General features: G+C 60.9%; 3 protein-coding genes across 4 annotated transcripts; all 3 read left to right on the plus strand.

Moving 5' to 3' along the window:
• Positions 1–1,630: 1,630 nt before the first annotated feature.
• Positions 1,631–10,839, plus strand: LRRC15 (leucine rich repeat containing 15). Of its 2 annotated transcripts, none has more exons than XM_074591130.1 (2): positions 1,631–1,771; positions 7,547–10,839. In XM_074591130.1, exon 2 carries the CDS (start codon positions 7,552–7,554, stop codon positions 9,277–9,279), a length of 1,728 nt encoding a protein of 575 aa, XP_074447231.1. In that variant the 5' UTR covers positions 1,631–1,771; positions 7,547–7,551; the 3' UTR covers positions 9,280–10,839. The 2 variants fall into 2 exon arrangements, with proteins under 2 accessions (XP_074447231.1, XP_074447232.1); XM_074591131.1 differs by lacking the exon at positions 1,631–1,771 and adding an exon at positions 5,758–5,926.
• Positions 10,840–11,827: 988 nt separating this feature from the next.
• Positions 11,828–14,827, plus strand: LOC141744861 (uncharacterized). Its single transcript, XM_074591681.1, has 2 exons — positions 11,828–12,029; positions 12,979–14,827. Exons 1-2 carry the CDS (start codon positions 12,018–12,020, stop codon positions 14,623–14,625), a joined length of 1,659 nt encoding a protein of 552 aa, XP_074447782.1. The 5' UTR covers positions 11,828–12,017; the 3' UTR covers positions 14,626–14,827.
• Positions 14,828–18,014: 3,187 nt separating this feature from the next.
• Positions 18,015–22,264, plus strand: LOC141744837 (uncharacterized). The gene has a single exon (XM_074591610.1). It carries the CDS (start codon positions 19,235–19,237, stop codon positions 21,944–21,946), a length of 2,712 nt encoding a protein of 903 aa, XP_074447711.1. The 5' UTR covers positions 18,015–19,234; the 3' UTR covers positions 21,947–22,264.
• Positions 22,265–27,293: the final 5,029 nt, after the last annotated feature.

The raw sequence follows: 27,293 nt of genomic DNA on the forward strand, positions 1-27,293 counted from the left end.
GGCTGGGGATCGGCTCCACATCCTTGGCTCCTGTACGGGATGCCGAGTCCTGGTTAAGAGCCCTCCATGTTAACCAGACCTCTGAGTCCAGGAGCTGCCTCTGGTGCCACATCCTAGTCAGGAGCACTTTGGGTATGTCACCAGTGCTGCCAAGCCAAGGGTCTTCTGTAACTCCCTGGGTTTCCTCAAACGCTTCTTTCTGTGGCAGTTGCTCCTGCTCTCTCTGCTTTAGGAAATCCTGGAGCAGTGGGAGCTCTGACCTCCTGTGCAGGGCCATGGAGTACACAGTGTGTTTCCAGCCTGATGTCACTGCAGGTGCCGCTCTCCTTTGCTTGTCAGGGCTTCAATGCACAGAATCCCCGAAGAGCCCGGTGATGAGGAGGGAATGAACTGTTGCCCTAAGTGCCAGCAGCTCTCTGCCTGCAGGAACCCCTCCAAGCCTCCAGCACCCACGACCTGTGCTTGTGTCTCTGGTGTCCCTGCCCTTTCCTTCTCACCTCTGCCACATGTGGCCAGTAGCTGCTGGAGGGCCCTTGCCGCTGCTGGCAGAGGGGAGCAAGCTCAGGTAGGTGCCTACTAAAAGCAGCTCATCCCTCTAGCACACAGCAGCAAGACGGGAGCCTGCACCTCGGATCTTCCCTCTCCTGGTGGGAAAGAGAAGCCGGGTGATGGCAGATGTGCTCGGAGAAGACACCCGGCAGTGCTCTGTGGCTCAGGAGCATGTGGGACTGCTGGCTGGGAGGCAGGAGCTCTGGGATCCTCTGCCTGACGTTATGGAGCATTGGCCGTGTCTCCTCCGGGCTTCCAACCAGCACATCGTGCCTGGGGAAGCTGATTCAGCAGCCATGGTATCAGAGCGCGGCATTTCCTAGGGATAACAGAATAGCTGGAAGGAGACACAGCCAAAGACACGTACCCGTGGGACAAGGCCGGGGTTGCGAGTGTTTACGAACTGATCAGGAGGCCTGAAGCTCCTGCTTTGCTCCTGCTCTGTCCAGAGATAGGCCAGCTATGGAGGTGTTATGCTTCCATTTTCCTAGCTGGAGTCTGGGTTTCCCTCCACTTCCCTCCTGGGTGTTTATGGGTGGATAAGCCCTGGAAAAGCCTCTTGCTGGGGCCACGGTGGGTGAGTGCGACTCCGGTGGCACCTGGAGACATCCCGCTACCTCTTGTGCAATCACTGCTGTAGGACTGTTGTGGTTCTCTGTGATGTGCCAGGCTTCCAGCTGTGCCTTTGTGTCTCTCCAGATGAAAAAAGCCCAGGGCAGGGGGCCAGCAGTGGCTCGGCAGCCTGCTGTGCACTCCTCTGCACTTCCCCGGGGCGCTGGGGGGGGGAAGGGGCCCTTTCCCCCTTGGGGTGTTGGGAAGGGGTCCCTGGGGCACTCCCTGGTGAGACGGAGAACAGGGCTAATCTGGTCCAGCAAACACCGCGCAGTGCATGAGCAGGGACAGCCCCCAGCCATCGCCTCCCGCTCCAGCCAGTCCTTTCCCCCCTCTCCCAGTGCCCAACGGACAAGCTCTTTCCGCTTCGGATTATCTCTTCAGGCGGACTTGGCTGCAAGCCCCACATTCCTTCCAGCCTAGCGCTGCCCTGAGCCCGCGCCAAGCCCTGCGTGCTGCTGCTATCGCCTGGGGCTCGGGCCAGGGCCGAGCCTGCAGGAGATGGTGCTGCTGGCCAGGTGAAGCCCCGCTGGTGCTTGAGATCCTAAATGCCATTTTCCATGAGCTCCAGGAGGGTTGTGGTGGGTCTCGTGCTGGTGCTTGGATGGAGGTTAGTCTGACGGCCACCCCTGCTTCCTGTCCTAGAGGTACCGGGGCTGCTGCTCCTTCCCAAGGCTCCCACCCTGCACATGTGCTTCCCCAGGGAAGGCAGGACATGTCCCCATCCCTGTCCCCATATGCAGATGGAGCATCCCCTGGCCATGAGCAGCGAGGCAGCCCTGGCCCTGTTTCCAGTAGGGAGCTGAAAAAGCCATGGGGGCTGGATGTCTGGGTCTCTGGAGGAGGTCTCTGGTTTGGGCTCTCCAAAAGGGTGGGGGTGTGCAGTGGGGAAGGGGCTGCTGGTGCCTCTCTGATGGGCGGGGGTGGCCCAGCACTGGTCCCCAAGGACTAAGGCACCTCCCTCCACCCCTCAGCTGTGGCTCGAGCCTACGCATCCTGCTGCATGGACCAGGCCCGGAGGTGTCCCCCCCACGCTGGAGCACCGAGGGGACCCCTCCCCTGGCCCCCAGCCCAGCCCTCCACCCTCCTCCTCCCCTTGAGCAGAGCAGAGTCTGGCCCCATGCCCCGCGCCGGCCTCTCTCTGCGAGCACCGGGGGCCGCCGGGGGGGTTTCTCATAGCGTGGTGGGGGCTTTGCAGCAGTGCAAAATAACTGGGGGGGTGTGTGGGGGGTGTGTCCCTGCTCCGTGCAGTGGGCAGTGCCAGGTCCTGGGGATGTCCTGTCCCTCCCAGGGGTGGCAATTCAGCTGGCAGCTGGAGGTGTGCGGGGCTGGGGGGAGCGGGGCTGCGCAGCAGCGTGGCGTGGGCGAGCGCGCTCAGCTGTTTGGCAGATGAGCGATGCGCTCTCCCGGCCAAACCCACAAGCTGCTAATTTTAGCCATTACACGAATTTTTCCAAGCAGCCTCGAGTCCCTTGGCGCTTCGGAGGCGCTTGGCTTTGCTGTGCCCGCCGCCCCGGCTGTGGGGATGCACCGGAGATGTTCCAGCATGGGGGGACCTGGGACTGTCCCGCTGGCCAGGAGCAAGGCTAACCTCCCCAAAAATGGGTGATGCTGCTGTCCTGGGGCTCCTGGGACTTCTGCAACTGGTGGCGTTTCAGGGCTGAGCTCAGCACGGGGGAGCACCGGGGCTTGTGCAAGAGGTTACAGGGCAGAAAGGGACCCCTGGTGGGGCTGGGATCCCAGACTACATTAAATGCAATTAGCTTGGAGAGCGTGGCCAAAGGTTGCGTGCTCCTGGCTTTGCTGGCCTCCGGGAGCCCCAGGCAGTGTTACATCAACGGTAGCCCTAGCTGGGACTGCTTGCCACAGGACCTTCAGCCCTGCCGCGGGCTCAGCAGCATGCGGAGAAATGCCTGCAGAAAGCACTGGGGGCTTTTGGGTGCAAGGGCACCTCCATCCCAGGCTGGGGCTGCCGGCGGCGGCTGGGCTGCAGCAGCACCACACGTTCTTTCTTTCCCCAGCACAGCGGCGTTTGGTAAGGAATGGGAAAACCGTGTTTGTGCAGGCAGCAGATGGAGAGGAGTGCTCTGGGGGAAGGAGCCACCCCCCCAGCACAACCGTGAACGCAGGTTTTGCCACCAGCCCCGTCTCACAGGGGGCACAGGGGCTGGCAGGTACCTGCCCTTGGGCTCCATCGTCCCCTTAGAGGTGTAGGGTCACGGCAGTGACTCCATACCGTCCCGAGCTTGGTCTCGGGGGGTTCTCCCTTTCTCTGGCTGGTGCAGCTGGAGGTGGGGAAGGTCCCCAGGAGCACTGCTGGACCCAGGGCCTTTCCCATGGCGTGAGGTTTGCTCCACTCCACCTGGCGCTATGCGAGCTCTCGGCTATGCGGAGCAGCCTCCTTCTGCAAAACGCTTATCTCACCCTCCATCGCATCCACCGTCCCTGGGAGCTGCCTCTCCCCTCCAGATGTGCGGAGTCCCGGGCTCCCACACCCTCTGCTCCCCTCCCTTGCGCGTAGCCTGGGGCGAGCTCCTGTGCGCTCGCCTCAGGGAGCGGGAGTGGCTCCCTCTCTGCTTGGGCTTGTGCTGTTACTCAGCCTTGCTTTATTTTTAAGGATGTCTTGAAAGCAGACTCATCCTGCCCAACCAGGAGCTGGAGCCAGGTTCCCGAGGCATGGGTAGAGACAGTTGGATTTTTGGCAGGGCTGGTACCCGGGCACTCTGCGTGGCCATGGCATCCATAACCTCATCACCCTCCTCCTGGGGGCAGGGTGTTTGAGGGTCCCACCGCTGCATCCCTGTCCCCCTCCTCGCCCCCCCGGGGCAGCGCTGCTTGGAAGGAGCTGAGTCTGACATTCCTCTGTCGGACTGGGCTTGGGCTGGTGGTTTTTCGGAAGCGCTGGGATTTAATTGCTGTGTTGCCTTGCTGAAAAGCTGTGTGCTTCTGGGATGAGTCAGAGCAGGCAGGAGCCCAGCAGCGCTGGCGCTGGGCAGGCAGAGCTGGCGATAAGGGTGCGATAAGGCCACGAGAACCCTGCTCTCCTGCCAGGGCTGGAGGGAGCGGGCAGATCTCAAGCCCGCAGCCTGACCTCCGTCTGCATCGCTGTCAAGGAAAGCGGGGCGGTTATTTTGGGAACCACAGTGCTGGGAAAATCTGCTATGTCAATAGAGTGCGAGCTAAAGCGCTTGTGGGTGGTGTTTTCAAAACGTCCCTTTTCTGTGCCCAAATCCCTGGGTTTTGCCCCAGGAGCAGGCAAGGAGCATGGGCAGGGGGTAGTCCCAGCCTAGGTGCTCGCTTCCTGGCTGGGGAGGGTCTCTGTGGCCATCCAGCATGTCCCACGGCAGCCGGACCCGCCATGCCATCTGCCGTATTGGTGGCAGTTGTCTCCAGCTGAGGTCCCACTGCCTACCCTCTTCCCACGATCCCTGTCGCTTTCTTCCCAGCCTGACTGGAAACTGCCCTCTCTGTCCCCGCAGTTTGTTGTTTATCCTGGTCCGATCTCCGCTTTGAACATGGTCCCTGTCCCCTGCAGAGCCCTGCGCCCTCCCACCCCTCTCAGCATGACACACTGCAGCGTAGGGATGGAGTCAGCCTTCCTCACCCCTCTCCGGCGGCCGCCCCGTCCTGTTCCCATCTCCAGCAGCTCGTTAGCGCCGGCTGGGACCTGAGCAGGGGCTGCTGTGGCTGACGGAAACATGGGTGGGCTGACACAGGATTAGACATGGTCAGGGAAATTCCAGATGCCCCGTGGTTAGCACGGGGCTGCTCCGGCTGCAGGAAGCCCAAAGGGGCCACGCACGCTGGTTCTCCTTAGCTGCTTCCTCCTGAGTATCCGCTCCTGGCAGCTGCTGGAGCAGGGCTGCGCAGGAGAGGTGGGCAAGGGGGGGGACCTGGGCTGGGCCAAGGGGACTGAGGGGACCCTCATGCAGCCATGTGGGCTGGAGGGGGCAGGGGAGGGGTGGCAGCAGGCACCCTGAACAGGTGGATGGAACGGGCTCTTGTCCCGATTCCCAAACACCCCTGGGTGCTGGGCTCCATCACCCGTGTGTCAGGGCTGCTGAGGATGAAGAGCAGTGTGCGGAGATGGCAGCGTGTGCCGCTTGGGGGCTGCCAGGCTGCCTGCAATCGCCGTGGAGGGGGTTCCTCAGTGCCTGCAGGCACGGCAGTGCTGGTGGGAGATGCTCCGGCTTGCCGAGGGCTCTCTGAAGCAGCTTGGCCCCTGGCTGGCACCTACAGTGTCACTGACCCCTGCTTGGTGGCCGCTCTGTAGCACCTCCAGGGTGTAGCTGGGGAGCCAAGCGCTGTGCACGTGCCACGGCGATGCCATGGAGTAGTCCCAGTGGGAATGTGCGACAGCAAAGGGCGGGATTGTGCCAGGGACTTTGCTTTGCCTCACCTGTCCCCATGGGTCAAGGTACCCGGCCATGTCCCATGGCGGGTCCCGGGGCCGAGCTGCTACCCGTGCGCTGGCTGATGTGAGCAGCCTGTTTGCGGGGGCATCTGCTTGTCTTCAAACAAGAGCGCTGGGGTTCGGGAGAGGGAAACCCAAAACTCCGTCCTTGAGACGCTCGCTCTGTTTGCCGAGGAAATAGGAATTGGAAGCAGCTCTGCTCCAGCGCTTTCCCTAACCCCGACGCTGCCCCTGTGCTGATTCATTGATTTGGACGGGTTATATACTGGGAGGGGAAGCATGAACCACACTCGGCTCTCTTGCCAGCACAGAGCTGTGCTCGCTCGGCGCTCGTGGCTGCAGGACGCTTGGGTAAGTCTCCTCTCCGCTACCACCCCTGCGAGCGGTCCCGGGCATGGGGGACTCCCGGGGCAGCTCCGAGGGGTGGTGGCGTGGCGGCGGGATCTGCATGTTCAGCATCTTTTGATTCAATGGAGATGTTTCTCTTGCAAGGGTTCTCCAACTAACTGAGCCTGCTTAGGCATTGTGGGCACTGAAATAGTTACACAGGCAACGTATTTTTAATAATAACCCATAAAGAAAATCACGGGGGGCAGAGCAACATTTAGGGGGGTTAGGAGCAGTGGGATGCTGAGGGGCTGAGCAATAGGGAATATTCAGCCTCTTGGTCTGTAAGCTTTTTGTCCCTAGAAGAAAAGAGGAGATAAATTGGTTTCAGCTGCCTTTCCTGAAGGGCGCTCCAGCCTGGATGCTCCCTGAGCTGCCTTACCAGGGAGCGACATGAGCCGGAGCTTTTGATGTGCAAAGCGTTTGGGGAAGTTTATAAATGGCTCGCTATAAACAAAGCTGTTCTGGGATGCAGATTGTTTCCATATGGGAAACACAAACTGCGTTGGCTTGTGGAGGGTTCCTCCCTCCCCGCCGGAGAGTGAGTGCCTTCCCCGGAGGGAGCTGGGGGCGGAGGGCAGGGGCTGTGCCCAGACCCCTGTGCTGCCGGACCTGCCTGTCTGCTCAGCTGTGCTTGGGGGTCGGGGGGGGCTGCAGGTTTTCTTCCTACCTTGTGCCACTCAAAGTTTTTAGCAGGCGGCTGCTCCGTGCCAGCCTGGCGCGAGGCTGCTGCTTTGATCTACGGAGAGGGAAAAGCTCCCAGGCCAGAGGAGGGAGGAGAGGGTGTCTGTGGTGGCTGTGCTTGTGGAGTGATGGAGGACCTTGCTGTAAAACCCTTGCTCCCTTTGTGCTCCATTACCTGCAGTACCACCCTGCACGCGGGTACCCACACTGGATGCCCTGCTCTCATGGCCAATGTCAGCCAGGGCTGAGCCCTTCTGCTGAGGTTGGGGTGCAGACAGGGCCACCCCGGTACCTAGCGTGGGCTGGGAGCTGGCAGAGGCTCCTGCAGGATGGGAGCTAAAGCACACCCAGGCAGTGGGTGCCAGTGCTGCTCTTGGCTCCGCAATAGGAGCTCTTGCTGCTGGGCAGAGCCAGGAGGGTGCTCGGGGACGCTGGGGGAGTACCTTTCTTCCTGCCCCCAGCCAGCATCCTCGCGACCCACTCAGCTGTGTGTGCCGTGGGCTGGCTCCGGTGAAGGTCTTGGCTGTTTGGTGGTGCCGGGGGGCCAGTGCCACTGGCAGCAGCTCGCCACGCTCACTGCAAAACAGGAAACCACCACGCTCCTGGCTGCTGGAGGAGCCGAGCGAGGGGGACGCCAGGGATGCCACTAATAGCTGTGGTATGGCAGCCAGGCGCCGCAGCCCCCGGCTCTGTCCCGCTCTGCACTCCCGCCCGGGCTGTGCCCAGCCCTGCCTGCCCCCAGCCCTCCTCGCCTGCCCTCCTTGGCCCTGCTGGGGACAGGAGTGTGGCCACGGGCTCGGTGGCCTTTTCCAGGGAGAAAGCAGTGCCCATCCACGGCAGCAGCCCTGGGGGGCTGGGAAATCACAGGGACTGAGCCCCCCTCCATTGTTTTTGCCGCAGGCCCAATGGAGCGTGGAGGCTGGTGGCGGTGGCTGCTGCTGCTGGCGGGCATCCAGCTGGCCGGTGGCCAGTGCCCAGAGCAGTGCCAGTGCGTCCGCACCGCCCAGGTGGAGTGCTCTGGTGCTGGCATCACCGCGGTCCCCAGCCCCATCCCTGCGAACGCCATGACCCTCCAGATCATCAACACGCGCATCACTGAGCTGGGCAGTGCGTCCTTCGGCAACGCCTCCCTGCTGATCGGGCTGCGCATCGAGAAGAACAACCTGTCGCGCATCAGCCCTGGGGCCTTCCAGCACCTGCCCGACCTGCGCTACCTCAGCCTGGCCAGCAACAAGCTGCAGGAGCTCCCCGTGCAGGTCTTCAAGCCCTTGAACAAGCTGGAGTCGCTGCTTCTCTCCAGCAACCAGATCCTCCAGGTCGAGCCTTCCCACTTTGCCCACCTGAGCAACCTCAAGGAGCTGCAGCTGCACGGGAATAACCTGCAGGAGCTGAAGGAGGGGGTGTTCGACCAGCTCACCAGCCTCACCAAGCTCAACCTGGCCAGGAACAACTTCGACCGCCTGCCGCCCCGGGCCTTCGAGCGGCTGGCGCGGCTGCAGGTGCTGCGGCTCTATGAGAACCGACTCCGGCAGATCCCAGTGGGAGCCTTCGACAAGCTGCTGGAGCTGCAGGAGCTGGGGCTGCACCAGAACCAGTTGGAGACACTGTCCCCAGAGCTCTTTGTGCACAATGGGAACCTGCAGAAGCTCTACCTGTCCAACAACCTCCTCACTGCCCTGCCGAGTGGCATCTTCTTGCCCCTGCGCGCCCTCGCCAAGATCACCCTGCACGTCAACCGCCTACGGGACATCTCCCCTGGCGCCTTTGGGCCCATGCCTAACCTGCGGGAGCTGTGGCTCTACGAGAACGAGCTTTCCACACTTCCCGCCACCGTCTTCAGCAACCTCACCCAGCTGCAGCTCCTGGTCCTCAGCAAGAACCGGCTGCGCTCGGTGGCACCGGGGGCTTTCCAGGGCCTGGGGGAGCTGCTGGAGCTGTCGCTGCACTCCAATGCCCTGCGCCGCCTGGACACCCAGGTGCTGGCCGGGCTGCCCAAGCTGCAGAACATCTCCCTGCACCACAACCAGCTGCAGGCGCTGCCGCGGGGCCTCTTTGGGGCCACCCCAGGGCTGCGGCACCTGCAGCTGCACGCCAACGCCCTGGAGTACCTGCCCGCCGGCATCTTCTCCCCGCTGGCCGCCCTGCGAGAGGTGAAGCTGCACAACAACTCCTGGCGCTGCGACGAGGGCATCCTGCCACTGAGGTCATGGCTGGAGGACAACCCCCACAAGGTGGGCGAGATACCCCCCCTCTGCGCCCAGCCCCCTGCCCTGCAGGGCATCCCTATTGCCGGGCTGTCACAGGACCAGCTCCTCACCCCCCGGCCACCCACTGCCTCCCCCCATTCCAGCACCCCGCTCCCTGATCACCCCTCCGAGGCGGCATTGCCTGAGGGTGCCTGGACGGAGCCCCCCATGGGGCTGCCGGTGTCCCCCCAGGAGGAGGAGGAAGAGGAGGAGGAGGAGGAGAGGGGCCAGTGGGGGCTGACACGCATGCAGAGCGGGGTGGTGGTGGCCGTCATTGTGCTGGTGTGCGTGGCCCTGCTCGCTGCTCTCGTGGCGCTGGTGGTCTACGGCTGTAGGAAGAAGAGCCACATCGTGCTCATGAGGATGAAGGCACCTAACGAAGCCTGAGCGCCCGGCAGACTGTGGGGGGAGCAGTGCAGGTGGGGCGTCCCCTCCCCACGGGACCGGGGGACAGGATGGCAGCTCTGCATCAGCTGCCCTCGCTGATTTGGACAAGCCGGCATCACCCCGCCTGCTGCACGTCCCCCTGCCCTGCTCTGCTTTGCCCTGCCCCTGCCCCCCAGCAGGGCGTCCCCCCGGGTAACCCCCCCACGGCTGCCCTCTGTCCCCAGCCCCTCCTGCCTCCAGCGCAGCCTCTCTGCTCATTCCCTGCCTGGGGGCTGAGAGGGACCCCTCGAGCCGGGAGCCACGGTCTGGCCATGATGGTGCTTACCCCCAACAACAGGACTGCCCCATCCTTCCCCTCACATCGTCCCCTCCAGCACTGCCTGCTGCCCTCCCCCAGCCCCTCTTCCCCATCTTCCCCCCTGCTCCCCGCCATGCCTTCACTCCTGCCCGGGCAGGCAGGTGCTAGCCCTCACACAAGTCCAGGGAACTGCGTGTCCTTGTCCTGCTTGGTAGCTTGGCTGCGTCTGGGCAGGAACATCCCCGCGGGGCTGGGCCGCCCGGGCCTGGCGCTGCTGCTGGGGTGGCAACGCCCTGGGTGACTCGGCCGCGTCCAAGCTGCCCTCCCTGCCTGCAGGCACAGCCGGCATCTTCCCTCACCCCAAGCAACCTCCTGCTCCCCTCCTGCGGCCGTGTCCCTGCCCACAGTGCCCTGCCCCAGCCAGGTGGGTGGCCAGGAAGCTCGCACTGGCCACTGCCGTGGGGGAATTACAGAGGTGTGGTGACGGGTGGGGAGTGTGGACCTGCTGCCTGGCAGTGCCAGCTGCCCCTTCCCCAGGGGCACGTTGCAAATGCCCTTTCCCTGTGAGGGCTGTTTGCCAGGGGCTGGGACAGGCGCCTGCGCTTGTGCCCCTGGGCTGCCGGAGCATCCCGGGGCTGCTGCCCCCCAGGACTGCTGCCCCATGGCATTGCCTCTGCTGCACCCCATCTCTGGTCCGCGCTGACTCGACACCCCGGTGCGTACCCCGCCGGCTCGTGAGCAGCCTGGCCCTGCTCTGCCTGGCAAAGCTACATCCTCTCCTCCCCTCTCCTCTTCCCACCCCCCGTGTCCCACTCTGTGTGCCCGGTCCTGCTGCCTACTCCCAGCCCTCGGGCAGCGGGGATGCTGGTGGTGCACACCGGGAGGGATGTCAGCAAGCGCTGGCTGCTCTGCAGATCACAGGCAGGGGCCACGCTGTCCCCTAACAGCACTTGTGTCCGGTGGCCACCACGCCTCCTCCAGCCATGGTATGGCCACAGAAGCATTCAGCTGACCTCCACACATGGTACGGCGGTGCTGGGCTGCCTGGGGATCACTGCCACGGGACAAGGGTCACACTTGAGCACCCCATGGTGCTGGCTGCTCATGGCACCCTGTGAGCCGGTGTTGGCACAAGCAGCCCCATGCTCGCACACACGATGGGATGCTCCTCTGGGCTGGGACACGTACAGCATTGGGAGATGTGGGACCGTGCCGCGGGGCTGTTGGGTGCTGCTCTGTGACCTCGCCATTAAAGTGCAGTTGTCCACCCCTGGTGCCAAGAGCTGTTTGTTTGCTTCCCTGCAGTGCGCGATGGAGAATCACCCAGCAGGGACAGGAGCTGCACTTGATTTCTTCTGCTGAGAGATTTTATCATGTTGAGGGAAAACCCATACAGGCTTGTGGAGCTGGGAGAGGGTTAGTGGGCCGTGGTCACAGACTCCATGATGGTCCTTGGGCTCCAGCCTGGGCTGAGGGCCCTAAAAGGGCTTGGCTGTCCAACAGGAGCAGGATGGCTTCTGGAGAGTGAGATGAGACCTTGGCACTCTTCTTGAGACAGACACCAATGGCCTCCTGCACAGTCCTCCTCCCTGGGGCAGGGACCTGAGGGTTTACGCGGTGCCAACCTGGGGTGGGGGGAGCCCACGTGGCTCCCTTCAGACCTGGCTGCCCCTGGCTTGTGTCAGCTGAATTCTTTGTGTGTCACCGTCTGCTCCATCGGTCTGGCTGAATGCATGTATGCGTGTCCCTCCTCTTGCCCCTGGGGGTGCCTCCATGGCTGCTGCTACCCTGGACTGTTCCAACACAAGCCCTTGCAGGGCAGTCTTCAAAGAGGTGTATGCTGCTCCCCCGGGCAGGTCACAAGCTCCCAGGGAGTCCAGCTGGCCCACGGATCCCTCTGGCCATCGCAGTGCTGGCTGGGTGCATGTCCCAGGCTGCAAAGCTCCTGGTGCATCTCAACATGATGGGTCCAAAGTGGTCCCCTCCTCGTGGCATTGCTCTGCCTTGCTAAGCAGTGCCCTGTCCCCTCTCTCATGCAAGGGAAATTTGCTAGCCCCACTGAGATGTAAACTCTAGGGGAGCTCTCGGAGGGCTGCCGCGAGCAAACATGCTGATCTTGGTGTGGGACCAGTGCCACCCATGACAGCAGCACCCTGCCACCGTCCCCAGGCCAGTGGACGTCCGGGGCCAGGACCCCACTTCCCTGCCAGGATACTCGCTGGCGGCTGCCTCTGGCCTCACCTCCATCCCTTTGGGGTCAGGCTATTTTTCAAAGTGCTCCAAGGACACGGGTTGTTGTTGCCGATAAGCAGCAAGGGGCAGCTCCGCCCCAGCAGGAACGGCTCATCGCCCGGCTTCCCGTCCGCCCCAGAAAACATTGTTCCATCGCAGTGAGCAGCGTCCCTGCGAACCTGCCGCAGGCTTGGTGGCGGTCCCCACAATGCCAGGCTCGGTAAGTGTCAGCCACATCGCTCGGGTGGTTTGGAGGGAGAGCTAGGGACGGGTGGGAGCTGCTGTTGGCTCTGTGTGGCAAGAAGTGAGATGGTGGAAAGGAAAAGCCAAGCCCACCGCTGCTCTTGAGCACTGATGAAAGTCCAGGATACCCCCACTTGTGCAGGGTGTCCGCAGATGGGCATCACTGCGGGGCACACAGCGTCCCCCATCACTCAGCAGCACAGGCGTGTGTCCCAAGTAGGGAGGGACTGGTGGAGGTCTGGAGGCCATGACTTTGCTCAAGTGGTCAAAAAGTGCCTCCCATGGGCTGGGAAGAGGCATTTGGTCAAGCCGAATATCCCTCGGGCAGGTTGGACGCTGCTCTGGTTGCTTGCAGAGAAAGAAGTACTTGATGTGCAATTAGAAATACAAGCAGTGGAGCCCGCTGCTTTTGTCACTGAGCGCAGAGCAGCCCTGCAGCGTTGTCCCCATCACCCTGTGTGTGCAGCATATCCCTGTGCTTCACACATCCCCCTGCCCCAGCAGCCAAGTCCCTGCCTGTGGAGACATCTCCTGAGATCCCTGAGAGACCCCACAGCTCCCACGTCGCCTGCTGCTCTGCAGGCCGTGGGGACTGTCGGCGAGGGTGCCACCACCCCGGTTGTCATGGGGCGGGCTGGAGCAGGGCTGGGGTGTGGGGGAACAGCCCCGACCCACCACAGAGGGCAGGCGGGGGGAGATCTGGGAGGGAAGCATTCCCGGTTCCCGCAGGGGTGGTGCTGCGGTGGTGTGGGGGGCCGGGGCTGAAGGGATGCCCCATGGCCAGGGCAGCTGCCTGCACTGGCAGTGCCCCAGGGCTTGTTGCCCTGCATTTCTGGCTGCAAAGGCTGCTTCCCCAGCAGCACCCGCCTGTGGGTGCCAATTTGTGCCCTGCTATGGCAGGGGATGAAGCTCGACTCCTTCTCCAGTGCAGGCTGGTGGTCTACACGCTGCTGGGTCTGGTGTCCCTGCTGGTGCGGGGGCTGTCCCTGCCCTGCCCCACCACCTGCCAGTGCTACGACACCTCCAAAGTCTTCTGCTCGGAGGAGAGGATGCAGGAGATCCCGGCAGGTCTGCCAGGGAACGCCACCCAGCTCTTCTTTGTGGAGACGGCCCTGAGCAGCGTCCGCAGTGGGGCCCTGGGCTCCAGCACCACCCTCACCAAGCTGGTCTTCCTCAACAACAATATCCAGGAGCTGGAGGCCGGCGCCTTCCGGGGGCTGCCCAGCCTCACTGAGCTGGAGGTGTCGGGCAACCCCTTGCCGGCGGTCAGCCCGGGGATGCTGATGGGGCTGCACAGCCTCAGCAAGCTCTCCCTGGGTGCCAACACCTTCCGCTCCCTGCAGCCGGGGCTCTTCACCGCCGCCTGCCACCTGCAGGACCTGCGCTTGCCGGGGAACAAGATCGAGGCGCTGCCCCTCGGCATCTTCCGCCCCCTTCGACACCTCCAAACCCTGGACCTCTCACAGAATGTCCTGGCCGAGCTGCCGGCGGGGCTGCTGGCCCCCCTCGCCACCCTCCGCCTCCTCAAGCTCAGCGACAACCTGCTGGCGCGGGTGCCCGCCGGTGCTTTCAGGGCGCTGGGCCAGCTGGCCGAGCTCCACCTGGATGGTAACCGGCTGGAGGAGTTGCCGGATGGCCTCTTCGCCGGGCTGGGGGGGCTGCAGCGGCTGCAGCTGCAGCACAACGCCCTAGGCAGCCTGGCCCCCGACATCTTTGCCGATCTCCCCAACCTCACTGTCATCAGCCTGGAGGGCAACCACCTGGCCACCCTGCCCGCTGCCCTCTTTGCCGGCACCCCTCGCCTCCTCCACCTCTCGCTGGCCCGCAACCGGCTGGAGACGCTGCCCCAGGAGATCTTCGCCAACCTCTCGGCGCTGCAGACCCTGGTGCTCTCGCACAACGCCATGGTCCACCTCCCCGCCGGGGTTTTCCAGGGGCTGGTGGAGCTGGCGACGCTGCAGCTGAGCCACAACAACCTGTCCAGCCTGCCGGACGGGCTGCTGGCCGGGCTGCCCCTCCTTACAGCCCTGGCCCTGGACCACAACCGCCTGGCCCGCGTGCCCCCGGGGATTTTGGATGCCAATGGGCAGCTGGTACGCCTGGGGCTGGCCAACAACCCCTGGGCCTGCGACTGCCACCTCGCCTACCTCCTGGGCTGGCTCCAGAGCTTCGCCGAGCCCCTCATCCATGCACAAGCCTTCTGTGCCGGCCCGGCTGCCCTCCAGGGACGGTCCCTGCTGGAGGTCCCACAGGGGCAGCTGGAGTGCCCAGCAGTGCCTGGTGTCCTCCCGGAGGAGGGCTGGGATGGGGAGCCAGGGGAGGATGCTCCAGGACAGTGCACCTACAGCAACCCCGAGGGCACTGTAAGCGTGGCCTGCGATGCCACGAGTTGCCAGCAGCTCAGCCTTCGCCTCCCTCCTCCTCCTCCTCCCAGGCAGGCAGCGGGCCCGGGGCTAGCGTACCAGGGTGCCTGGGTGCTGCACTCCCGCTGCGGCACGCTGCAGGTCAGCGTCCTCATCACGGCGCAGAGCGGGGATGAGGCCACCTCACCAGGGCTCCCCGCTGCACCCTAGGGCTTGGGCGGGTACCCGCTCCGGCTCTGCTGTTGCTTTGGCCACCTCCAAATCAGCCTGGGAAAAGCACCTCGTCTTGTTCTGCTACCCCTGCCATGGTTACCAGCTGTCACCAAGCTGTCTGCAAGAACTGGCCTGGTGGTATTTATTCCTGCAGCCATGCATTTCTTGTATATTTCAAATATCATTAAAATGTATATATTATTTTTTGTGCAACCAGTTCCTATGGTGGAGAGAGGAAACACCCCTGTCTCTGCCTACGTATTTGGGGGAAGCGAAGGTCGCTGAGGTCCAACCGGGACCAGGCTGGGGCTGTGCGTGGTGTCCCATGGGTGCAGGTGCCTGGCGGTGAGTAAGTGCTGCTCTCTGGTATGGTCGTCTCTACCTGCTGCACCTCTCCAGCTTCAGCTCTTTCTCCCTCGGCAGTGCAGAGATCTGGCAGCCTGCAGCCTGGCACCAGCCCCCAGGGCAGGGCTGTGGTGTGTGGGGTGTCTGAGGTAGACATGGGTGAGTGCTGCCGATGGCCCAACGAGGGGACGGGCTGCCTGGCTGCAGGGTGGGCATTGGCAAGTCCCCCCCCCGCCCCCGGCAGGGCTTGGCCTGCAGACCCCCTTTGGAACCCCCAAGTACCACAGAGATGGGGCACAAAGTCCCAGCAGGGCTGCCAGCCCAGGGGACAGCAAGTACGGTGGGTGGTCCGTACCCAGGGGACAGCAGGGTACGGTGGGTGCTCCCCAAAGAGCGCAAGTGTGGGGATATGCAGGTGTGGGTGTGAGTGTGCGGGTGCATGCATGTGTGAGTGTGTGGATGTGCACGTGTGTGAGTGCATGTGTGCCTGCATGTGCATGTGGGGTATGCACGTGTGAGTGCATGGATGGGTGCATGCATGGGTGTGAGCGCGTGGGTGCGTTGAGCCAGCAATATGCCCTTGTGGCCAGGAAGGCCAATGGCATCCTGGGGTGCATCAAGAAGAGTGTGGCCAGCAGGTCGAGGGAGGTCATCCTCCCCCTCTACTCTGCCTTGGTGAGGCCGCACCTGGAGTACTGTGTCCAGTTCTGGGCTCCCCGGCTCAAGAGGGACAGGGAACTGCTGGAGAGGGTGCAGCAAAGGGCTACCAAGATGATTAGGGCACTGAACACCTCTCTTATGAAGAAAGGCTGAGGGATTTGGGTCTCTTCAGTCTGGAAAAAAGACAGCTGAGGGGGGACCTTATCAACACTTATGAATACTTAAGGGTGGGTGTCAGGAGGATGGGGCCAGGCTCTTTTCAGTGGTGCCCAGCGACAGGACAAGAGGTAATGGGCACAAACTTGAGCACAGGAAGTACCACCTAAACATGAGAAGGAACTTTGAGGGTGGCAGAGCGCTGGAACAGGCTGCCCAGAGAGGTGGTGGAGTCTCCATCTCTGGAGACATTCAAAACCCGCCTGGACGCGTCCCTGTGTGACCTGCTCTGGGTGACCCAGCTCTGGCAGGGGGGTTGGAGCAGATGATCTCCAGAGGTCCCTTCCAACCCTGTGGTTCTATGATTCTATGCGCGTGTGCGTTCATGGGTGCACGCACACGTGTGCGGGGGTGCGGACACGCGTGTCGCTGTGCTGCTGGCAGACCCCGCGGGCTGCGGCGCTGCGGCGCGGAGCTGCGGCACCACCTTGCGGCCGCTGAGCCAGGGGCTCCCCCGGACCAGGAGGAGCCGGCAGAGCCCTGCCTGCCCGCGGCCACCACCGAGCCAGCCTTCCCGGCCTTGCCTGCAGCTTTCGCCGCCGGGCTGCGGGCTCTGCCAGCCCCTTGCCGGCTGCTGCCCAGCCGGAGGCCGAGAGCAAAGTGGAGGCTCTGTGTCGTGTTAGCCCGACCTGTGCTAGCCGTGCCCTGGACTGCCCGCCCCATGCTCCCGGGGGGGCAGGTGGGCCATGCTGCACCCCCAGACACCGTCCTGCACCGCCAACCTGCTGCCTGCCCCGCACAGGGGACTGCCACCCTGCTGTGGCCACCTCCCAGGTGACTCTGTTTGGCCAGCTCCAAGCCCGCAGCAGGGATGCTGGGGCTGGCTGCGGCTCCATAAACCCTCGCACGGCTGCCACACCGCAGGTTCCATGGCCTAGGGAGGCTGGTGTCACTCCTGCTGCAAGCTCCATCCCCTTGGGCCCTCTGGCTCCTGCCACCCTGCAGCTTCTGGAGCAGCCTGGCACTGAGTGGGGACCTGGATGCGTATGGGATTGACATTGGAAAGGGGTAAGGCTGTTGAAAGTGTGCAATAGTTTGGAGTGTTTTTTAATTGGTCAGGAGAGCCCAGGAGCACAAGCTGAACCTTAACAAGAGCAGGTGCAAAAATTAAGGAGAAAAGCAGTGGGAAGTGATGGATGCCTTGGCATTTTAAGGCTTTGAATCAAATAAGGTGTTTCTTCCCACAAGACACCCTGTACCATTCAGGAGCCCTGGGTGTCACTGCAGGGGGGTTGTTGGCTTGCATGAGGGTGACACAACACAGCCCCATCCCTACGGTCGGTGAGGTGTGGAGCTGTGGGGCTGAGCCCAGAAGCTGGGTGTCAGAGTATCTGTCTGGCCGCAGGTGTCATCCGTTATAAGCTTAAACAAATGGCCTCAGAGCAGCACCTTTAGCTACATAGCCAGTTCTTGAGGAAGGAAACAGATGGATATTTTTAACAGGAAAAGCTTTAAATAGGAAAAATCCTTTCTGTTATGTTGGCGGGGGTGGTGCCTGTGAAGTTGGTGGGTTACGCTGGTGGAGATATGGCACTGCAGAGTCCATCAGCTACGAAACAGGCTGGCCTGGAGATCTTCAGGTTTCCCTGGATGTGACTAGTTGGGTGGTGCCAGCAGATAACGCCTATGGAGTACGTGCATGTGTCCTCCCTGAGGGGTTTCGGCAACAGCCCCCCCATGCCGGGGCACAGCTCCTCTGCCTGCTCCCCGGCTGTCCCTTATCTCCCTGCACAGACCTGCGCCCTGACTCCCGTGAAACCAAGCCCTGCGCCTGGGCCGTGGATAAAGAGCTGGCCAGGTGATGGGACCTCTGTCTGGTGGCCTCGCTCCTTGTCTGGTGTGGCTCGCTCCGGCAGCTGGACTCGTTCACAAGTGCTCGGCCAAGTAAGTGATGCAAAATGCTTTTCTTGCTCTTTAAAATGTGCCGGGAGGGATGGCTCTGGGGAGCTGCTGATCGTTGCAAGGAGCACGGAAGGCTGCAGTGCCGTGATCTGGGGCTGTGCCTCCCTGTCCCTGCGCTCCTGGCGGGTGGGACGAGCAGGGGACCACGCCGAGGTCCACCGCAGTCAAATGGGGTGAGGGAGCATTTTAAAGAAGCTTTGTAGTTCAAAACTGTTTATTTTCATCCCTGTGCACTCAGTCCAGCTGTTCCCACCTCTGCGTTTAACCCATTGTGCTGCCCCTGCAGCTGATGTGCAGCAGGCACTTCTGCACCCTCAGCCCTGCTCCTGCACCCGAGTCTCCCTGAGCAGAGGATGGGCAGGGATCAGCAGCAACTTCTACCCTGGGGAACCCAGCTGGCCTCGTCTCCCATCAGTTTCTCTTCAAGCCCAGTAGCTTTCAGCCTCCTATATTTGCTGACCTCTCAACATTTTTCGGAAAATAACTTTTCATAGCAAACTTACCCTCCCACATAAGTTTTTTTAATGTGCTCAGTTTTGACGGACACCCAAGAAGCAACCCACAGCCCTCCTTTCGTCGGCTCCCACCCAGGGCTGTAAACCACAAGCTGGAAACGACTGTCCTGCTGCGATGCTCACAGCCATTAAAGCCCAGCTGATGTGTTAGCTGGGTGTTTCCAAATGGCTCAATGGAAGCGGTGGGCTTTACGTGGCTGCTGGTGGGTGTGTGTCAGTGACTTCACCCCCTAACTGCAGGTCACAGCCCTAAATGTCAGATATTAAACAGTTAATCTCTTAATGAGCCTCACCCTAAAGCTTGGCTGCTGCTCATAAATCAAGCATTTCTATCTGGAAAAGCTGCATAACCAAGGCCAAAATATGATGTGATCAGGAAGAATCCCAAAAAGGAGATGCTTAGAAGCAATGTTTTAAATAACCCCCCTGAACTGAGAGAAGCAGCAATGAAATAACAAGTCCATCCAGCACAGTGTGGAAATTCTGAATAAACAAGGTCACCTGGTCTTGGCTGGCTCCCGGGACCCTTGCTGGTCCCTCATTAGCAAGCGCAGGGCTGATTGCTTCTGTTGTTGCATGAATGGGCTGTTGCCCTGCTGAGTAACTGGACCTACTGGGGCAGCGCTAATGGGCAGCAGCACTTTGCCTCCTTCACCCAGACGGATGCCAAGCCTGCAGCCAGAGAACAGACCGTCCAGCCCTTGTCCCTCCTGGAGCATCTCCCACTGCAAAGCCATGAGCTGGGTCGCTCTCCCTTCCTCTCCATCCCTTGGTACCAATGGCAGTGAACTCTTGTACCTGCAGCGTACGTTGGCTTGTACGGCCTCTCTCTTTCTCATAAACTGAGTTACGGTATGTGAAAGAAGAGCCCTGAGAGCTGAATGAAGCGTGGTACCACAGTTCAGGAGCTGTGGAAGGAGATTTTTCTGTTCTTCATAACTGGTTTTTGAAACCTTTTTTTCAGGACAATGTACCAGCATTTCCTTTTCCTTTTCTTCCTCTCCTTCCATCTCCACAAATGCCAAGATCAAATCCTGGGTGAAGATCCATATGAAATGCCCAAAGACTACCAGGAGGTCTACAGAGGGACAAAAAATGACATCAGAGAGATCCCAAAGATTGCAAAGCCCTTCATTTCTGAGATGATCTTCGTGCAAACCAGCATCACTGCTATAAGGAAAGGTGCCTTCAGGTACATGCCCAACCTGATCAAGATTTTGTTTATTGGCAACAAGATCAAGACAGTTGAACCTGGAGCCTTTGATAGTTTGGAGAAGCTGAGGGACTTGGAGATCTCCGGTGCCTCATTAGAGGAACTAGCTGTGGGCACTTTCCAAAACCTCCCAAGCTTGCAGAGGCTGGAGCTGAGGGACAGCCACCTCAGACACATCCCCAAAGGCCTGTTTGATGGGCTGGAGAAATTGGGAGAGCTCTCCCTACACATCAATGCAATCCCTTCTCTTCCAGAGGGCGTTTTTGATTCTCTCATCAATCTAACATTTTTGGACCTGTCTAGAAACAGGATCACGGCTCTTCCTGGGGATGCCTTTAGCAAACTCCCCCGTCTGCAAGTCCTCCGGCTGTATGAGAATGAGCTGCAGGACCTCCCAGAAGGGCTGCTAGATGGTCAGATGGGGCTGCTGGAGCTCAGTCTCCAGAGGAACAGGCTCAGGGTGCTGCCATCCATGCTCCTGAGGAGCCTGCCTCACCTGGAGAAACTCCTCTTGGACAACAATCTCATCAGGGCTCTCCCACTCCAGGGATTTTTTGGTTTAAACAAATTGAAGCTGCTGACTCTGGATTCAAACTGTATTACAGAGCTCCCCTGCTGCCTTTTTGACACTATGCCACACCTGCGGGAGTTGGACCTCAGCAGGAACAGTTTGTCTACACTTCCAGATGACCTCTTTGTCAACCTCACATCTCTCAGTAAACTCATCTTGTCCCACAACCAGCTAGCAACCCTGCCAAGAGGAGCCTTCACTGGGCTCAGCAAGCTCTCAGACCTCCAGCTAGACACAAATCTACTCTCTGCTCTGAATGGTGAGGTCTTTGCACCTCTCCCAAATCTGAAAACCCTCAACCTTCGGAAGAACCAGCTGGAGAATGTTCCCCGAGGGCTCCTGGACCCCCTGAGTAAGCTCAGCTCAGTGTATCTGAGTGGGAACCCATGGAGATGTGACTGCAACCTCTGCTACCTGCACAGCTGGATTCTGAGCAACAGTGAGAAGGTTAAATTGTCCACCCAAGTGTCATGCAAGAATCCACCCCACCTGGCAGGGCAAGCAGTGACATCACTGAGAGATGACCACTTAATTTGCCCAGCTACTCTACCTCTTTCAGCTTCTTTCACCCCAGCTCTACTGTTCACCTCCACATCATCACAAGGAATGTCAACCTTGCTGTCACCTGGAGCCTTGCCCACTGCAGCACCAACCACACTGTCATTGGCAGCCTTTCCCATCATGACACCGCCAACTATGCCATCACCTGTGGCCACCTCTGCCATCTTGCCAACCATGCCAGCAGAGGCCTTCTTCGCTGCTCCATCATCAACCATGCCGTCTAAGGCCTCCATTACCACACCATCACCAACTGTGCTGCCCAAGACCTCCAACACCACACCATCATCAGCCATGCTGCCAAAGGCCTCCGTCACCACCCCCTCACCAGCTGTGCTGCTGAAGGCCTCCGTCACCACCCCCTCACCAGCTGTGCTGCCTGAGACCTCCGTCACCACCCCATCACCCATGCGGCTGCCTGAGACCTCCATCACCACCCCCTCACCAGCTGTGCTGCCTAAGACCTCCATCAACACCCCATCACCAATTGCGCTGCCCAAGGCCTCCATCACCACCCCATCACCAGCTGTGCCACTTGAGGCCTCCATCACCACCCCATCACCAGCTGTGCTGCTCGAGCCCTCCATCAGCACACCATCACCAACTGTCCTACCCATGGCTTCCATCACCACCCCATCACAAGCTGTGCCACAGGAGGCCTTCAGCTTGTGTCCAGCTCCAGTCATCATAAGCCTACAGCCTTCTGGAGCCACCAGCCCAGAGCCTGCACTGTCCACTCTAGCTTCTGCCACTACACTGGTGCCAACCAGCACACAGGCAACCACCACCAAACGAGTGCCTCCTGGTCTTCTGACACCCACAGAGAGGTCAGATGTTGTCCCACGGAGGACACCCAACATCTCCCTTGTCTCAGCCCCCACCACAGCACTCTGGCCACCCTACAGGGTGGCTGTACCAGGCCAGGAGCGGGACCATGCCACTGCGTGGAGCTTGTCCACGGTCGGCACCCAGACTGCTCCCACTGTCCCCCGACACGCTCCCAGCCCTGCAGGCACCATCCCATCCCCAATGCCTCCTGTCCCCCCACTGAGAGACCATACAAGGCCCTGGCCAGCCTCCCCACCCCTGGCTCCCAGTGGCCATCACAGTTGGAGCTTTGCCCTGCGGTCCAGCCCACGGCACTGCCGGGTCTCCCTGGCCCTGGGTCTGGCTGCGCTGGTGCTGCAGGTGGGCTGCATGCTCCTATGGGGGAAGCTCACCCTCCTCCTTCATCAAGCCACCCGCCACCAGGGCCACCCCGTGCCACCAGTAAGGCTGCTGAGTCTCCAAGCCCTGGCTGCCCCGGGGTCTCCCGAGCAAGCCTGGGCACTGCTTTGAGCTTCAGTGCCCCTGTGTGATCTGGGCAATGCTCATCACCCTCCTTGGGGTTCTGGAGCCGTGCTGGCCATGGGGTGCGTATGTCATGGGGTGCGGACCAGCCTGGGTGGGCTGCAGTCCCCCAGGGGTGGTTGTCCCAGCACCCATGCTGTTTTGGGGTGCCTCCCAACTGTCCCCTGGAGATGCTGTGAGCCTGGGGAGCCTGGACATGGTGTCACTGCCTGACGGGCCCTTCTGCCAAGCGACACTAGATGGCATCCCGACACAGGCAGTAGCTGCCACCGTCTGACCAGGGCCACCGGCAGCAGAGAGGGTGACGAGTGGCCCTGGAGGCACCGCGCTCGAACGGCTGGGACCTCCCTGGACATCAGCAAGGCCACAGCCCGGCCTTGCTTGCCAGGGTCTGGTTAGGGCTCCTGCCTGCATCTCCTCCCCACCCCTGGCAGGTACCTGCAAGCTGCAGTCAGTCCTTGGGGAAGGACATCCTAAGGCCTCCTGCCCTGCGCCCCGGCTTCTTCCCCGACGTAAAACGTCGTGTTACGGGATGTGCCAGTGCCTGTCCGTCCATCATAATACTTTGACCTCTTTCCTTCTCTTTCTCCCTTTCCTCCTCACCAATATTAAAGCCTCCCCTGCATCTCTGCCGTGCACTGAAGGGCTGGTGAGAGGAGTACTTTCATCCCAGGGCTTTTCTCGCCGTGACCTGCTGCGGGGGATTCCTGTTGCTTGCTGGAGGGTGGGGTCCCCAGCCAGTGCTGGCCCTCAGGGACCGCTGGAGGACCAGGGTTGCACACTTCCTCCTGCCGGCAGCGGCATAGCGAGACAATAGACATCCTTCTTGTCCTCTTAAATATCATGCCTCTAAAACCTCTGCGATGCTGCCTGCCCTGGCCTCTCTGGAAGTGTAATGTTTGAGCATGGCCAGCCACGTGGCTCTCATACCATAACTTCACCTGACACTGAGCCCCGACTGCAGGCTGGGCAGCGGGAGGCTCTTTGGAAGCTCGGTAGGAAGGGGATAACTCTTCTCATAAATGCAGGCTTGATGTGCATCTCCACTCTGCAGTCCTGGGCTGACACCAGGGCCAGGAAAGTGCCCAACTTAAACAAAAGTGGCTGTTCTTGAGGGTTTTCTGGAAGTGGTAAAGCTTTGACTGGAAAGCTTCACCCCAGGAGATTTTTTTGAGCCAATGAGCACGGGTTGCTCCTTGGTCTGAGTTTTGGGTGCCTTACTGTGCTCTGACTTTGCTCCCAGATTTAATCACCCCGATTATTGCAGGGTTGCAGGTGTCTGCCTTCAACTCCTCACCTGTGCCACCGGTGCTTGCTCTGTCCTGCTGTGCCTTTGGGTGCCGTCCCCATGTGCGGGGCATATGGGCTTCCTGGCTTTGGGGGTGTCTCTGGGGGGAGAACCCCTGAAAATCAATAGTCTGGGCACGTGCTGGGCAAAGAGCCGTGGGGAAGCGGCTCAGAAACCTCCCGGCCGGGGAGCCCCGAGTGCCCCAGCTCCCCTGCCTGGTGCAAGACCAAGGGAGGGGGAATGGGGCTGTGCATTAGGGACCTGGATATATGTCTTTGCTAAGAGCCTGTGCAGTGTTACAGACCCTTCGGCTGCTCCTTGAAGTCCCGCTGACGGCTGTGAAATACGGGAGGCGAGCTCGGGGCAGCACATCTGGGCGGGATGGAGCGAGCGGCTGCGAGGCCGGGGCTGGCACGGTGGGTAATGAGCCGCAGATGAGGGGAGGGAGTGTTTTTCCTGGCAGTCCAGATGGGCTCGACTTAATACTTGATTTAGAGGGTTTGAAAGGTGGGGGGGGCTGGCTGCCGGGGACCAGACCCCGAGCACTTCCCGGGGCGACAATGGAGGGGTGTCCGCTGGATTTTCAGATATTTAATGGCCCAGCGCAGTCTAAACAGGGAAGTACTTCGGGGTGAGATTAGCACAACATAATCACATCTTAAAAGGTCTTCAGAGACACAAGGCACGTCCGCTCTCATATTAATTACTTGTTATTAATAAAGCTGGGGTCAGGCTAAAGGTGTTCGCTCCAGAGCGTGCTGATTCCCTCTTTGCAGAGCGATGGTGTATCCGAAAGCAGCACAAAGCGCCGCAGCCTCCACCTGCGCCCATCCCATTCCGGAAACCAAATGACCAACATTCCTTCAGCCGCCTTTAAAACTAATTTGCCCCATAATACCCCGAAAGGGCCACATCTTTCTAAGTGCCCAGAACACCTCCGAGTGCTGTAAAATAATAATAGCCAGGGTGTTCTCAGCACGGGAATTTCCTGCTATGATTGATTTCTAATTTGCAATGAAAATACAGCCGCCCGTGTTCCCGGGGCTGGGCTGGTGCAGCTGGCTCGCAGGCAGGAGTCGGCTCCCTCCATCGCTGTGGGGCCAATCCCCGGAGGGCTACGGCTATACTGGGCTGTGAGGAATTACCAGCTGTCCCCATTTGCCCCGGCTCGTTCTGATGTCCCTCAGCAGAGAAGGGGCTGAGAGGCGGGTGGGATGCAGGGTGACCTGGGGGTGATGTGCCTGGGCAAGCCTGCGGGGGAACACGCTCGGGTTTCCTGATTGCTGAGCCAGAGACCATGCGGGGATGGGGCAGGGCACGAGGAGACCGGCATCCAGGTTGGTTTGCTATTTCGGGGCTGCACCTCTCTGCGATGGCGATCAGAGGCTTTCCTGCCAGTGGGGAGGTACGTGGCCAGTGTGGGTACCCAGGGAGCTCACAGCCCCCAGCACACCCTCCCCGCTCTGCTGCGGGCAGCCTGGGCACCCCCTTGCCGGGCAGCCATTGAACTGAGTAGTGCTTCATGATATTTTAATCCATTAATTTATCTAATTTCTCTGAACTCAGGTAAGATTTTAGCACCCACAGCCTGTAGTGAGGAGTGGCCAGGGTTAACACGCACCGAACGAGGCGGCACCTCCCTTTGCTCTCCCCCTGCTTTCCACTCCTTCCATGGGATGCCCTTGGTTCTTGCGTTGGAAAAAAAAGGTGAGCATCTCTGTGTGGCATCTCCAGGCGGCTTGTGACTCTGTAAACCTCTTCCCAGTTGCTGTGACTGCCTGAGGTCCTTGTAGTTAACCTGAGGTGACAAGTTAAGAGCAGAGACAGGACATTGTGGGTGTCCTCAAGCGGCACTGGGACCGGGGGATCTCCAGCCTGGCCTGGGAGTCCCACAGCCCTGTGCAGACAAGACGTGGTTCCCACATTCCCCTCGCTCGTGCTGTGGCATGGACCTGCCTGTCAGCCCCGCTGTCACCCCACACACTGCGGGTGCGGTGGCCTGTCCCTGCCACCTGCCTCCGGTCCCCTTCCTGCCCCTGGGGTGCCCCGTGAGCAGGAAGGGGGCTCTGAGCGACAGACACCCCTTTCTTGTGGCTGGCGGGAAGGGGGGCAGCGAACACCTGCGTGGGGGGGATTTGCACAATAACTGGGGCGAGGAGCAAACATGGGCCTCCGATGGGCAAGTGCCGCTGCTGGGAACCCGCCCCAGCCCGCAGCCGTGCTGCCGTGGCTTCCTCCCCGCACGCCCGCCTCGTCTGCCGGCCCCAAACACGTGCCGTAGCTGCGCCAGGAGCGGCGTCTCACCGTGGCTGCTGTGGTTGGAGCCCCCACGTCTCTCACAACCGCCTGCCCTGGCGGGGCGGGGGGCCGGGGGCTGGCTGCTCCGTGTGCTGCAGGCATGGCGAGAAGGGGCTGGTTTGGCACCGGGTCCCGCAGGAGCAGGGAGGTGGGATGGGCAACATGGGACCTGCAGGGTGAGGACCCGAGCTGGGGCAGCTCCCTGGCAGAGCCAGCTGTGGCTGCTTCGATCAGCCTAAGGACCGGCCGGGCAGCCATGTCCAGCACCCGTCCATCCCCTACTGCGTTCAGCAGAGATGAGCGTGGGCTGGCAGTCATTGCTCGGGGTTGCTGCTGTGCCCCCTCGATGCTAGTGATGATTTTGAACACCAGCACCATTCCTCTGTGTGTCCTCTGGACCCCATCCTTCACCCACAGTATCCCTTCCCGCACCCGCTCACGGCACCCATCCAGCCATGTCAGGCTGCTCCTTGCAGAGAGGCCCTGTGAGGCGCAGGGGGCAGGAGCTGAACTGGGATGTTGATTAGGCACTGGAACAGGTTGTCCAGGGAAGCTGTGGATGCCCCATCCCTGGAGGTGTTCGAGGCCAGGCTGGATGGGGCTTTGAGCAGCCTGGTCTAGTGGGAGGTGTCCCTGCCCATGGCAGGGGGCTTGGAACAAGATGATCTTTAAGGTCCCTTCCAACCCAAACCATTCTGTGATTCTATGACTCATTCGCCTGCGTTGGCCTTGGCATCTCCCAACCCTCCTGCCAAAGGGCTGTAGCCACATCCCACCAGGGCAGGGACCTGGCCTCCCCCAGGGCAGCTGGGGGCAACAAGAGGACACCCAGGCATGGGGGACGGGGTCCAAGGGGGTGCGGGGCTGGCACCCCCAGCATTCCCATCCTTGGCACGCCTGCTTCATGCCTGGTGGTGCCCATGCTTTCATCCAGGATTTGGGCAGGGCACGAGAGCGAGGGCAAGGAAAACCAGGCAGCGCATCCTCCCCTGGGCAGCGGGACAGCCCGCAGGGTCGGAAGTCGCCTGTTTGTTTAAGGTGCTGTTATTCTGCTGCCTGTTTGTATTTCTTTAGAGCCCCCGGGTGCGGGGGGAGCGGAGATGGGGTCTCCCCTTTGTGCGGGGGCAGGGTCAGGCTATTGGAAGCGGAGGTGAGAAAACACAGAGGGGCAGCTGGAACCTGCTTTGGGAGGGAAAGATTTTTTTCGGCTATTTATGATAATTAGTGGGAAACGTTCCTCAAGCGTTTCAGATGATTCTGTAATGAAGTTGGTCCGAATGTTCCTGCTTTGTTCCCCTGGAACCATTAAAAATCCCCCTTCTTTGGCTGCCTTAATGCAATGCTGAAAAGGCACAATGGCATAAAAGTGGCTCTGGGCAGGGCGGCACGCCTCCTGCCCCCCCAGACAGAGACCTTCAGAGCCCAGATTTTCTGGGTTATAAACCTCAGCGCTCACAATGTTCATGCGAAGGCTCCTGGGGATCCCTCTCCTGGGGCTCCTTCACATCCCTGATGCCAGGGCACACTTGGAGGAGACAACGGCTGACACGAACACACCGGAGTGAGAAAAGGCAGGCTCAGCGAAGGATGCCATCACTCTGCTTCTATAGCAAAGCTGCTTTTGACCGGTGGTTGTGCTGGAAGTTTGCTGGGGTGAAATGCTGCACTGGGAGGGGACCAATCCCTGTGGAAATGGGGAGTCCAGCCCCAAGGAAAGTGCTTCGGAGTCAGTGCTGTTGTGGGGCAGAT

This window comes from Larus michahellis, chromosome 6 (assembly GCF_964199755.1).
Source record: "Larus michahellis chromosome 6, bLarMic1.1, whole genome shotgun sequence".
Taxonomy (NCBI): Eukaryota; Metazoa; Chordata; class Aves; order Charadriiformes; family Laridae; genus Larus; species Larus michahellis.

Bases quoted from the DNA above. Each gene is read 5' to 3' on its own strand.
- LRRC15 (XM_074591130.1), top strand. From the start codon at position 7,552: ATGGAGCGTGGAGGCTGGTGGCGGTGGCTGCTGCTGCTGGCGGGCATC.
- LOC141744837 (XM_074591610.1), top strand. From the start codon at position 19,235: ATGTACCAGCATTTCCTTTTCCTTTTCTTCCTCTCCTTCCATCTCCAC.